The sequence below is a fragment of the Canis aureus genome, chromosome 3 (genome assembly GCF_053574225.1).
Source record: "Canis aureus isolate CA01 chromosome 3, VMU_Caureus_v.1.0, whole genome shotgun sequence".
NCBI classification, from domain to species: domain Eukaryota; kingdom Metazoa; phylum Chordata; class Mammalia; order Carnivora; family Canidae; genus Canis; species Canis aureus.
Window position 1 is genome coordinate 83,667,208 of NC_135613.1, and position 13,748 is coordinate 83,680,955.

The following is a 13,748-nucleotide window of genomic DNA, read 5'->3' on the forward strand; positions in this document are numbered from 1 at the left end:
ATAAATACAAACAATTATAAGAGAATACTATGAAAAATTATATGCCAACAAACTGGGCAACCCGGAAGAAATGGATGAATTCCTAGAAACATATCAACTATCAAAACTGAAACAGGAAGGAATAGAAAATTTGAACACACCCATATCCAGCAAAGAAATTGAATCAGTAATCAAAAATCTCCTGACAAACAAAAGTCCCAGGCCAGATAGCTTCCCAGGGGAATTCTCCCAGATGCTTAAAGAAGAGTTATTCTTCTCAAATTTATGTTCCAAAAAATAAAAATGGAAGAAAATCTCCAAACTCATTCTACAAAGCCAGCATTACCTTGATTCTAAAACCAGACAAAGACCCTATTAAAAAGGAGAATTACAGGCCAATATCCCTGATGAACAGGGATGCAAAAATTCTGAATAAAATATTATCAAATAGCACATTAAAAGGTTTATTCAGCATGATCAAGTGGAATTTATTCCTGGATTGCAGGGGTGGTTCAATATTTTCAAATCAATCAACATACCACATTAATAAAAGAAAGTATAAGAACCATACGATCCTGCCAATACATGCAGAAAAAGCATTTAACAAAGTACAGCATCCTTTCTTTATAAAAACTCTCAACAGAGTAGGGATAAATGTAACATACCTCAATATCATAAAGGTCATACATGAAAGACCCACAGCTAATATTATCCTCAATGGAGAAAAACTGAGAGCCTGTCCCCTACAGTCATGAACAACATAAAGGATGTCTACTCTAACCATACTATTTAACATAGTACTAGAAGTATTGGCCTCAGCAATCAGACAACAACAACAAAAAATAAATAAATAAAAGACATCCTAATTGCTAAGGAAGAAGTCAAACTTTCACTATTTGCTGACAACATAACTCTTTATAGAAAACCATAGACTCCACCAAAAAATTGCTAGAACTAATACACAAATTCAAAAAAGTTGCAGGATATAAAATCAATGGGCAGAAAGCTGTTGCATTTCTATACAACAAAAATGAAACAACAGCAAAAGAAATGGAGGAATCAATCCCATCTGCAATTGCACCAAAAGCAGTAAGATACTAGGAATTAACCTAACTAAAAAGGTAAAAGACCTATACTCTGAAAACTATAGGACACTTAGGAAAGAAATTGAAGAGGACACAAAGAAATGGAGAAACATTCCATGCCCATGGACTGGAAGAACAAACATTGTTAAAATGTCTATACTAAACAAGCAATACATTTAATGAAATCCCTATCAAAATACCACCAGCACTTTTCACAGTGCTAGAATAAAAAATCCTAAAATTTGTATAGAACCACAAAGGGCCCTAAATATCTAAAGCAATCTTGAAAAAGAAAAAGCTAAAGGCATCACGATTCCAGATTTCAAGCTACATTACAAAGCTGTGGTCATCGAGACAAAATGGTACTAGCAGAAAAACAGACACATAGATTAATGGAATAGAATAGAGAACCCAGAAATGGACCCACAACTATATGTCAACCACTCTTCAACAAAACAGGAAAGAATATGCAATGGAAAAAAGTCTCTTCAACAAATGGTGTTGGGAAAACTGGATAGCCACATTGGGAGAATGAAACTGGACCACTTCCTTACACCATACACAAAAATAAATTCAACATGGATGAAAGACTTCAGTGTGAGACAGGAAACCATCAAAATCCTAGAAAAGAACACAGGCAGAAACCTCTTTGATCTCTGCCATAGCAACTTCTTACTAGACACGTCGCCAGAGGCAAGGGAAACAAAAGCAAAATAAACTATTGGGGCTTTATCAAAATAAAAAGCTTCTGCACAGCAAAGGAAACTATCAACCAAACTAAAAGGCAGCCTTCAGAATGGGAAAAGATATTTGCAAATGACATATCTGATAAAGGTTTAGTGTCCAAAATCTATAAAGAACTTATCAAACTCAACACCCAAGAAAAAATAGTAATAATGCAGTGAAGAAATGGGCAGAAGACACAAAAGACACTTTTCCAAACATGACATCAGGATGTCTAACAGACACATGAAAGGATGTTCAGCATCTCTCATCATCAGGGAAATACAAATCAAAACCATGATGATACCACCTCACACTGGTCAGAATGGCTAAAGTTAAGAAACAACAGGTATAAGCAAGGATGTGGAGAAAGGAGAACCCTCTTGCACTGTATATGAGAATGCCAACTGGTGCAGCCTCTCTGGAAAACAGTTTGGAGGTTCCTCAAAAAGTTAAAAATGGAACTACCCTACAATCCAGCAACTGCACAATTGCACCGCTTTGGGTACTTACCCAAAGGATACAAAAATACAAATTCGAAGGGGTACATGCACCCAGATATTTATAGCAGCGCTATCAACAGTAGTCAAACTATGGAGAAAGGCCAAATGTCCATCGACTGATGAATGGATGAAGATGTATACGGTATATACACATACAATGGAATATTACTCAACGATCACAAAATGAAATATTTCCATTTGCAACAACATGGATGGAGCTAGAGTGTATTATGCTAAGTGAAATAAATCAGAGAAAGACAAATACCATATGATCTCACTCATATGTGGAATTTAGCAAAGAAAACGGATGAACGTATGGAAGAGGGAAAAGAAAAAAAAGAGAGAGGGAAATAAGCCATAAGGGACCCTTAATGATAGAGAATAAACTGAGGATTGATGGAGGGAGGGGACAGATGCATTAGACACAGGTGATGAGTATTAAGGAGGGCACTTTTTATGATGAGCACTGGGTGTTGTATGTAGGTGATAAATCATTGACTTCTAGTCCTGAAACCAATACTGTACTGCATATATGTTAACTAAAATTTACCCAAGTAAAAAAAAATAAAGTCTTTATAACTAAAAAACAGAACTTAAAACTACGTGTAGTTTTACTTAAAACAAGAAGCCCTTTCTAAAAGTTGCTTATATTTATCTTTTTTTTTGAGGTTTCAATTACTCTAAACAAAACATAATACAACACTTCTACATCAAAACCTGCAGCAGTTGTTCAAAGCACTATTTAGTGGAAAAATGTCCAAACTTCAATGCACTTGGTAAAAAACAGTGGCTAAAAATGAATAAAATATCAGTAATACCTACAGAATTTTATTTCTCTCAAGAAAAGTATATATAAAGTGAATTAATATTTAACAACGTTGATTTATGATAATACTAGTTTTTCCAACATCAAGCAAGTGCATACATACAGGTTATTTGCAACTCTTTTCCAAGAAAAAAAAAAAACTAAACTTTGAATTCAAGAAAAATGACAAAATAACAAACCGCCAAAATGTAACATAACAAAAAGCATGATCAGGAATTAATAGTAAGAGAAGAAGGAAGAGTGGGAGAGAAAAAAGGAAGAAAGGACGAATGGAGAAAGAAAGGAAGAAGTGAAGGAAGAAAGAAAGGAGAGATGGGAGGAGGGAGGGAGGGAGGCTCAAGTTGATCAATCAAACCCTATGCTTGTGTGATCCCCCCTAGTCCCTACTAAGAGAATTTCTACTATCCTTTAAAGTATCAATCAAATATCAACTCCTCTGCTTAGCATTTTCTGAGATTTCAAAACAGTTAATTTCTCCATATTTACTGAATATATATGTACAAATAAATGAAGACATGAAATTAACCTCAAGGTAATATATCTTGATTCCAATATATACAATTGTCCTTTCATATTTTAGTCTTCCCATTTAAGTATAAACATCTCAAAAAAAAAGTTTAAACATCTCAAAAGAAAAAATGTCATCTTATCCATAAAACCACAAATACACAATAAGTATTTGTTAAATGACTGACCTCCCAGCATATCTAACAAGACAGACACATCATGAAGATGTCTTCCATTCAAGAGCACTACTGAACCCCTACACTAAAAGACTGTGCTGAGTTCTGCAGAAATAAAAAGTGAGATATCCCCCCCCAAAGAGCTAATAATTAGGAATAAATAAAAATAGATCAAGTGGAAATCGAAAATGATACACAACTTGCATAAATTTGCAAATTTCAAAAATAAACTTAGCAACACCTGTCAACATTTTAAATGTATATACCCTTGGCCCAACCACTCATATAATATGATTTTATTTAATGCATATACTAACATCAATAAAACCTAGGATATCCATCAATAAGGAACTGATTAAATAAATTACAGTGTAACAATAAAATAAAATACTATATAATTGAAAATAATAAGATAAATACAAATTACTGAAGTAAAAAATATATATCCAAGATACATTTTCAAATAAAAAAGCAACTTTCAAGGCAGTGTGTATACTAGCAATCTATCTATACTTTTTTAAAAGATATAGATAGCAGGATAGATGGTTATAGCTAGAACTGTATCTAGAGATATTGCTATAAATTTTACAAAGAATCCTAGACAGACACATAATAGTGAACAAGAGAGAGCATAAAGGGAATTTAAAGTTGCATTTGTACATGTCCTCATCCATTCTATTTGATGTTTCATTTTAAATATATATATATTTATATACTCATAAAGAATATATTCTTATCAGATAACAGTATTTAAATGTTGAAAAAACTAAAATATTAAAAGAGTATTTTTAAAGCAAATTTTATTTTTCTACATAAACTCATTTATCCATTCACTCAACAAATATTCATCAAATGATTTTTATGTGTCAGGCACTATTTTATGCTGAGGTGGAAAAAACAGAATAAATAATAATAATTAGCATGCCAGATGTTGGTTTTATGGAGAAAAAATTAACTATGGGTGGAGATAAGGAATGCAGGTAACCAGGAGTTGCAATTTTATTTAGAGAATGTACACTCTCTGAGAAGATAACATTTCAGTAAAGAAATTCAAAGAAGGGAAGATAGTAAGTCATGTGACTATCCAGGGAGAAGAGCCTTTCCAAGTAGAGGAAACAGAAAAGTCCAGAGGTCCTAAGAAGGGAGCCCTGGACACTGGATGAAGAGCAACTATGGCCAAAAAGCACTATGTCTCAGCAAAGAAGTAAAAGAATTAAGAGATGAGGTCAGACAGGTTAAGGGCAGATCTTATAAATCCTTTTAGGAAATGTTAAGAAATTTGACTTTTGCCATGAAGAAGATGAGAAGTAACTGGAGGGTTTTGAAATGGTAACATGATCCGATTTATATTTAAAAGACTCATTCTTACAGTGTGCCAAATAAGGCTTTTGAAATAACCCCTCAAAAATGACCACAGTAGGGATGCCTGGGTGGCTCAGCAGCTGAGTGTCTGCCTTCGGCTCCAGTTGTGATCCTAGGGTCTGGGATCGAATCCCATCTCGGGCTCCCTGCAAGGAGCCTGCTTCTCCCTCTGCCCATGTCTCTGCCTCTCTCTGTGTGTCTCTCATGAATAAATAAATAAAATATTTTTCTAAATAAATAAATAAATATAACAAATGACCACAGTAGATAAAAGAGAAACAGGTAATGTAGTCAGATTTCTTTTAAATTTATTTATTTGAAATTCATTTGCAATTAAATTTATAAATATATATATAAATTAAATTTATTTTAAATTTTATTTTATTTCTTTTAAAGATAGAATTTTTGTTGTTGGTTGTTTAAATTCAATTATCCAACAGAATTTTTTTTAATTTATTTTAAAGATAGAGCCAAGAATTTTGCTGATGGACTAAATATGAAGAGTAACAGAGAGATGGTTCCAAGATTTTGTCTGGTCTTAGGAACTGGAAAGACAGGTTTACTATTTAACAACATGGACAAGACAGCAAGAGGAGCAGGTCTGAGGAGAGATTGTTCTAGGCATGCTAAATTTGAGATGCTGATTAGTCATCCAAGAGAAGATACTGAGCAGTCAGCTAGATATACAACACTAGAATTCAAAGAAGAGATTATGAAAATTTCCTCTGTAGGTTATATGATAAATAAACCAATAAAATTATTGGCCCAAATGAACCCTTATATCTAAATTATTCTATAAGCAACTATGTTTTATGGTCTAAATAAAATTGAAGATCAGAATTTTTAACATTAGATTAAGAAAACTTATTTTCATTTTATGAAATGAAAGTCTTAAAGTCAAACATAATTCCACCTGGATTTTAAAAATTTCATGTTCAGTGACATCTTCTAGGATATAATGGCTACTGCAGCTACGGATTTTCAGTATGTGGGGAGTAGAAAGAGCTAGAAATACAAACACAAGAAATCCATAAGTGTAAGAGAAATTCTTAAGGTCAGAGTGAAAAACAGAAAGTATGGTAACTACAGAATGTCAACATTTGGGACATATTAAAAGCAACAAGTGAGTCAACAGGCAGCATGAACAATCTATGAGGATATAATAGTTGCCAAGCATAAAGTTGATGACTTGCTCCAGACACATTTAACCAAGTTTCATACTTATTTCCCCCTCAGAACATATTGTCAATCTTATATTAAATATACGTAAGGATTCAGGGCACCTGAGTGGCTCCGTCAGCTGAATATCTGACTCAGGGTCCTGAGATCAAGCCCCGGGGCAGGCTCCATGCTCAGCACGGAGTCTACCTGCCCCTTTCCCTCTGCTCCTCTCCCCACTCATGCTCTCACTCTCTCTCTCAAATAAATAAATAAATAAATAAATAATCTTAAAAAGACAAGTTAGGGTTCCAGGAAAATGGTGGAGTAGGAAAGCACCAGGACTCTCCCACGTAGGCAACAGTTGCCTAGATGGCACAGTCAGCAGAATCTGTCTGATGCAATTATTTTATGACCCTGGAAGTCTACGGAAGGCCTGCAACTTCCAGAGAAAGTTCTGGAGAGTAAATTGCAGCTAATTTCAGTCCATTTCACCTGTTAGCACCGTAGCAGCTACCTATCCCCAATCCCTCAGCATTCAAGGAAACCATGCACACACTAAAGGAGCAGTGTGCAATCAGCTTGGAATAAGCAAAAAAAAAAAAAAAGACCTTGTCCTACATTCATCAAAGAATCTGTGCTCTGAACTCTAATTGCTGTTTCCATGCTCAGCGGGGAGTCTGCTGAAGATTCTCTGTCTCCCCCTCCCTCTACCCCAACTCACAAGAGCATGCATTCTTTCTCTCTCAAATAAATACATAAAACTTAAAAGAAAAAAGAATAATAAGAAGAAAGAGATGGCAGCGAAAGCAACCTTGAAAAAGAATAACACAGCTGGAGGCATCACAATCACAGATTTTTAAATATACTACAAAGCTGTAGTAAGCAAAACAGTATGGTACTAGCACAAAAACAGCCACAAATAGACAACCCAGAAATAAACCTACCCTCTGACAAAGGAGGTGATAAATGGTGCTAGGAAAACTGAATAGCCATATACAAAAGAATGAATCTGGACCACTTTTTTATAGCATACATACCCAAAAAGAAACCCTCAAAATGGATTAAAGACTGACATGTGAGACCTAAAATAATAAAACTAGAAAAAAAATATGGGCAGCAATTTCTTTGACACAGGCCTTAACATTTCTCTAGATCTATCCTCAGGCAAGGGAAACAAAAGCAAAAACAAACTATTGAGACTATACCAAAATAAAAAGCTTTTGCACAGTGAAAGAAATAATCAATAAAACAAAAGGCAACCTATTGAGTGGAGAAAGTAGTTGCAAATGATATATGTAATAAAGGATTAATACTCAAAATATATAAAGAATTTATACAACTCAACACACACATAAAAAAGTAATCAATTACAAAATGGGCAAAGTACCTGAATGGACATTTTTCCGAAAAAGACATACAGACAGCAAACAGACAAATAAAAAGATGCTCAACATCACTAAGCAGCAGGGAAATGCAAATCAAAACCACAATGACATCACCTTATACCTATATGAATGGCTAGAGTCAAAAACCCAAGAAATAGGGGCACTTGGGTGGCACAATTGGTTGAGCACTTAACTCTTGATTTCGGCTCATGTCATGATTTCAGGGTCATGAAATTAAGCCTCCCCCCACCCTTGAATCGGGCTCCACAATCAGCAGGCAGTCTGCTTGAGATTCCCCTTCCTTCTCCTTCTGCTCCTCACTCTTGGGTACTCTCTCTCTCTCTCTCTAATATAAATAAAACAGGACCACCTGGGTGGCTCAGTTGGTTATGCATCTGCCTTTAATTCAGGTCATGATCCCAGGGTCCTGGAATCGAGTCCCACATCAGGCTCCCTGTATGGAGCCTGCTTCTCCCTCTGCCTATGTCTCTGTCTCTGTCTCTCTCTCTCTCTCTCTCTGACTCTGTGCCTTTTATGAATAAATAAATAAAATCTTTAAAAAAAATGATAGAGATGACAGAATGAATTGAAAAAATATAGTCCACCTATATGCCATCCAGAAGACTATCTTTAGATCAAAAGATACAGATAGGTTATATAGAGAAGTCCTAAAACTCTAAAAATAAAAATAAAAATAAAAATAAAAATAAAAACAGGGGATCCCTGGGTGGCTCAGCGGTTTGGCACCACCTTCGGCCCGGGGTATGATCCTGGAGACCTGGGATCGAGTCTCACGTCAGGCTCCCTCCATGGAGCCTGCTTCTCCCTCTACCTGTGTCTCTGCCTCTCTCACTCTCTGTGTCTCTCTCATGAATAAATAAAATCTTTAAAACAAACAAACAAATACAAAATGGGTAAAGGATTTGAACAGACATTTCTCCAAAGAAGATCTACAATTGGACAATGGAGACATGAGAAAATGTTCAACATCACTAACCATGAGGGAAATGAAATTCTAATTTACTATCAGTATGGAAAAATGTTCAAAGATCTCAAATACATGGTCACCCAGAACTTCATCTCTTCTAAGTATTTGATTGTAAGTATCCCCTGGTGATATTTTGTGTTATCTCTATCCCCCATCATGCCACAGATTATCCATCCTCTCTTTACTATTGGAAACAGACTCACTAGTGTCTTTAAAGCTGATCAGATTGGAGAACCAGGAATCAAGGGGTAGAAATGGGAGTGGGACCACTCAATGAGACTCATAGTGACTCACTAGCAAAATGTGTGCTTCCCAGCCCTAAAACTGTGTGCTCTACTAACCTAGACATCTTAGTTCTAAAGGTAGGAATGCTTCCACAAGACAAAATAACAATTCTACTGACCTGGAAGTAAACCTAATACTGGCCACATTGGGCTCCTTATGCTTCTAAATCAACAGGCAAAGATAATGAGTTTTAGTGTGAGCTGGAATGGCTGATTCTGCTACTCTACATTAGAGGTAAAAAGTATACATCGGAAATACTAGAGCTCCCTTAGGGCATTCCTTGGTATCACTGCCCTTCCACTGAACACAATGGGAAATTACCAGAACCCAATTCAGTCAGGGCTATTGATGGCCAGACCCGGAATAGAGGTAAGGGTCACCCCACCAGGTAAAGAATCACCACCAGCTGAGATTCTTCTCAGGACAAAGGGAATACTGAAGGTGAAGCAGAAGAAGGTGGCTATAATACCAGCTACAGCCACATGACCAGTTACACAAGCCAAGACCATAATTGCCAGGACTATTATCTACTTATTCTGGATATGAATATGTATGTGTGTGTCATAGTAAGTATCTTTGTTTTCTTCTCTCTTCACCTTATGTAAGATTTATATCATTGTACTTTGGTATTTTTAACATTACATCATAGTATTTGTTATAGGATATCAAGAAGAGTCAATTACCCAAGGATTTTGCATCCTCTTCTGGGAAGATGCTTAGAATATTTCTAGTTGTAAAAAATAGGTGATCATGATGTTAGGCAGAAGCATGACCCTTTAAATTGTTAGAGATTTAGTATAGTTTAAGGAATGCCAAGTTGGCAGAGTGGACTATGATTATTAATTTTAACATTAACTCCTGGTCAAACATTATTCAAATAATTCTGGGACATTATTTTTTAGATGAGATTGACATTTAAGTCAACAGACTGAGTAAAGCAGATTGTTTTCCATGATGCGGATAGGCCTCGTACAGTCAGCTGAAAGTCTTTAACAGAAAAAAATAAATAACCTCCCCTGAAGAGTGCACTCTACCAGCAGACTTCCCTTGGACTCATATTGCAGTATCAACCCTTCCCTCACTTTTCAGTCTATTCTGGAGATTTTGAACTTAATCATGTCTCCACAATCACAAAACAATTCCTTAACATAAATATCTCTCTCTCTTTCTCGCTCTCCCTCTTTCTCTCTCTCTCTGTATATATACACACACACATACATACACACATATAAATTGGTTCTGTATCACCAGAGAACTCTAATATAGTCATATTTTTAAATAATAATAAAATAGACTCCTTTCAAAAAAGACTGGTGGGTACCACAGAATATATTGAAATAGTGGACCACCAATGATCCATACAACTAGAGGGACACTGCATCACAAAGAAGGCCATTAGCACTCAGCTCCAGTGTATGGTTAACATCCATTCTGACTGTTGTCACACTAGGGATTTTTAATATCACTTTATTTATAAATAAGAATTCCAAGTAACCTCAACATTCAAATTGGGCAGCCTGGGTGGCTCAGCAGTTTAGCGCCACCTTCAGCCCAGGGCGTGATCCTGGAGACCCGGGATCGAATCCCATGTCAGGGTCCCTGCATGGAGCCTGCTTCTCCCTCTGCCTGTGTCTCTGCTTCTCTCTCTCTCTCTCTCTCTCTTTGTATGTCTCTCATGAATAAATAAATAAAATCTTTTAAAACAAAACAAAACAAAAACAAAATTATGAAATTTACAGAAAAAATAGGAAAACAATTTCATAACTTCAGAGCAAGGGAGCACATTTTAAATTTGACAGAAAAACTATAAGCCAGGTTTGTGCTTCATATAACTACATAAAATACATGAAATAAAGAATAAAATAAATGAAGCCTGTACAATGAGAGCAGCATAAAGAAAATGAAATAACAAGCTATCATGTGGGAGAAGGTGTTTTCGTATACAAAAATAAACAAGGGCTAGATGCAACATGAAAGAACATCCAAAATATGTAAAGCATTCTCATAAATGAATAAGAAAATACAAGCAAATTTATAAAACAAAATGAGCAATAGACCCAATTTAGAGTTTCAAGAAATAGAAATCTTAAATGCCCAATAAATATCTGAAAATACCTGCATTAGAAATCAGAAGACTGTAAATTAAAAAACAATGAGAGACATTAAAATCCCCATTAGATGGGGAAAATTGATAAGCATCAATCAAAAGTTGGCAAAGATATAGAACAGCAACTCTCATTTATTGTTTATGGGGGTATAAATTAACAAATCACTTTAAAAAGTAGTTTGGGGGCAGCCCCAGTGGCTCAGCAGTTTAGCGCCACCTTCAGCCCAGGGCATGATCCTGGGGTCCCAGGATTCAGTCCCACATCAGGCTCCCTATGTGGAGCCTGCTTCTCCCTCTGCCAGTGTCTCTGCCTCTCTCTCTCTCTGTATCTGTCATGAATAAATAAATAAAATTTTTAAAAATAAAAAAAATTAAAAATAAAAAAAAAAGTAGTTTGGCTTTACTTAGTAAAGCTGGATCTGTGGGTCTGCTATAACCCTGAAATTCTATTCCTAGGTATCCATGAGAAATTCCTGCATATATGACCAGGATTTGTGTACAATAATGCTCACAAAGGTCAAAACTGACCATTCAAATTTCAAACAAAAAGAATGGATAAATTACTTGTGACATATTCATGCTGCAGATTAATATACAATAGTGAACAAACTGAATCTACTACAGACATCTACAGGGATCAATTTCACAAAGTTAAATGAAAGAAGAAAGAATACACTCAATAGTGAAACCTGCCCAGATTTGGTATTTCAACCTACCCCCAGTGCCCCTGGTCCTTCTTATCATGTTCTACCTTTTTACCATAGCTCTTATCTTCTCAGCCATCCTCTGTGCTCTTTAAGAGCAGGTCTTTGGTTTGGGTTGTGGTTGCTGCTCACTAAAATAGCCAAAGCACCTACAACAGTGCCTGGTATATAGTACTTGCTCAGTATTTGCTAAATGGACTAAAGTAATTCCAATTATATAAAATTCAAAAAGAAGCAAACTAAACATCATGTTGATTTGGGATATAGAGAGTAAGATTATAAAAGATTATAATGAATATTATAAAAGTCATGGTATTAGTAATCTTTAGGGCAGAGAAGGCAAATACAACACAGAAAGGATACCCAGGAAATTTCTATTTCTTAGCCTGGACTTTAAAATGTACATATGAAAAAAAAAAGAAAAAGAAAAAAAAAATAAAATGTACATATGTATATGACATATATGTATACATGCATATGCTTTATAAGCATATATATACTTACACACTATACCTCACAATAAGAAAAAAATATCAAAACAAAACTTCCATTATTACATCCCCCCCACTTCACTCCTACTTGGATTTAACCATTATTACTGTGATCCCACATAAGAGTCCGTTAACAACTAGAATACTTCATGCTAAAACAATGGCAAACTTTGTCTAGGAATCTAATAGAAATTCTGATCCTATCATACAATTTTCAATTGAAATAGTTGTCATCAGGCATCAAGTATTAGTCAACAGAAGAAAATAAAAGTTTTCACATCAAGCAACGACACACTAATAGAAAAAAACTACTTCTAAGTATTCTCTCTCAGACACATAGATTAAAAAAAGAAATATAGAAGAGAATAGAGATATAGGTATATCTTAATTCAGTATGCAGGAAATATTTCAAATATACCTGTATGCTGCCAAACTCAACGTTCTCATAATGGAAATGTGCACATTCAGCCATCTTCGGAAAGTGACCTTTAGTGAAGGGTAACCTGAAGTACATGAAACAACTAAGTGAGATGCAAGATACTAAAATAGCCAAATTATTAAACCTAAGGAAAAAATAAAATGGGTTGAAGAGCTCATGCAAGCAAAACTATTTTAATAAGCACATGCGCATGAGCACACGTATATCCACACAAACCTTTCCAGAAATACAGTGAACCAAATGAAAATTACATTTAATGCACAGTCAAAAACAACACAAAACAAAAATTAAAAAGCATCACTACACTCTCCTAATCTTGACCCAAGGCAATGCCCATAGAAAATCTACACCTTCAGTGAATGTTAGGAAAACCGTGAGAGCCAACTTCTAATCAGAAGCAGCATTCCCAACAAAATAGAAAACCAGATTTTACCTGTGAATGTTGTCGCAGCCCATCAGTCCTGGATTGGTGGGTCTGGATGCAGAATGAATATTTTTATCTTTGTCTTTTCTCTATTTACAATGAAAACATAGCTCCCTAACCCCCTACCAGATGAAAAGATGGTTTTTCTGGTTTTGTTTTATAATACCAGCCTTATGGGTTGGGGGGAGTGTATTAAGGCTTCAGTGGGAAAGTATAGAATGGTTTTTCTGTTGAAAACTGAAATGGGATACCTTCAGGTATTTTATGTAAGAGTCAATTACTAGCATCCAATTCAGACAGAGCTGAGATACAGCGATCCCATAACTCACACAACAAAGCTGATTTTTCTAAATGAATGAGAACATGTATCAAGGGCACCAAGACAGACAACACTTAGCTTATTCCTATTGAACAAATGCAATCTAATAGCCAGTGACATAAAGTTGTTACAAGAACAAAATTAAAATATATTTTTAGACAAGTAGATAATCTTCAGCCCTACTCCACTAATTGTTAAGTCAAAATTAAGGCTTACAGTATAATTTAATGTATGGACAGTAAGAACATATTTAGTAAGAAATCTAAAAGTTTTTAAGAGAACCA

General features: G+C 35.3%; 1 protein-coding gene across 8 annotated transcripts in view; it reads right to left on the reverse strand.

The window, feature by feature from the left end:
• The window catches only part of ARHGAP32 (Rho GTPase activating protein 32), a 291,479-nt gene that overhangs the window by 143,576 nt on the left and 134,155 nt on the right, over nt 1–13,748 (reverse strand). For 6 of the 8 annotated variants that reach the window (XM_077894162.1, XM_077894164.1, XM_077894163.1 and 3 more), the window contains exons 4-5: nt 13,155–13,196; nt 12,701–12,785 (exon numbers count right to left, since the gene is read on the reverse strand). In XM_077894162.1, coding sequence (XP_077750288.1) covers nt 12,701–12,785; nt 13,155–13,196 — 127 coding nt within the window. The remainder of the gene's footprint in view (nt 1–12,700; nt 12,786–13,154; nt 13,197–13,748) is intronic. The other 2 variants (XM_077894161.1, XM_077894167.1) reach the window with 1 other exon arrangement.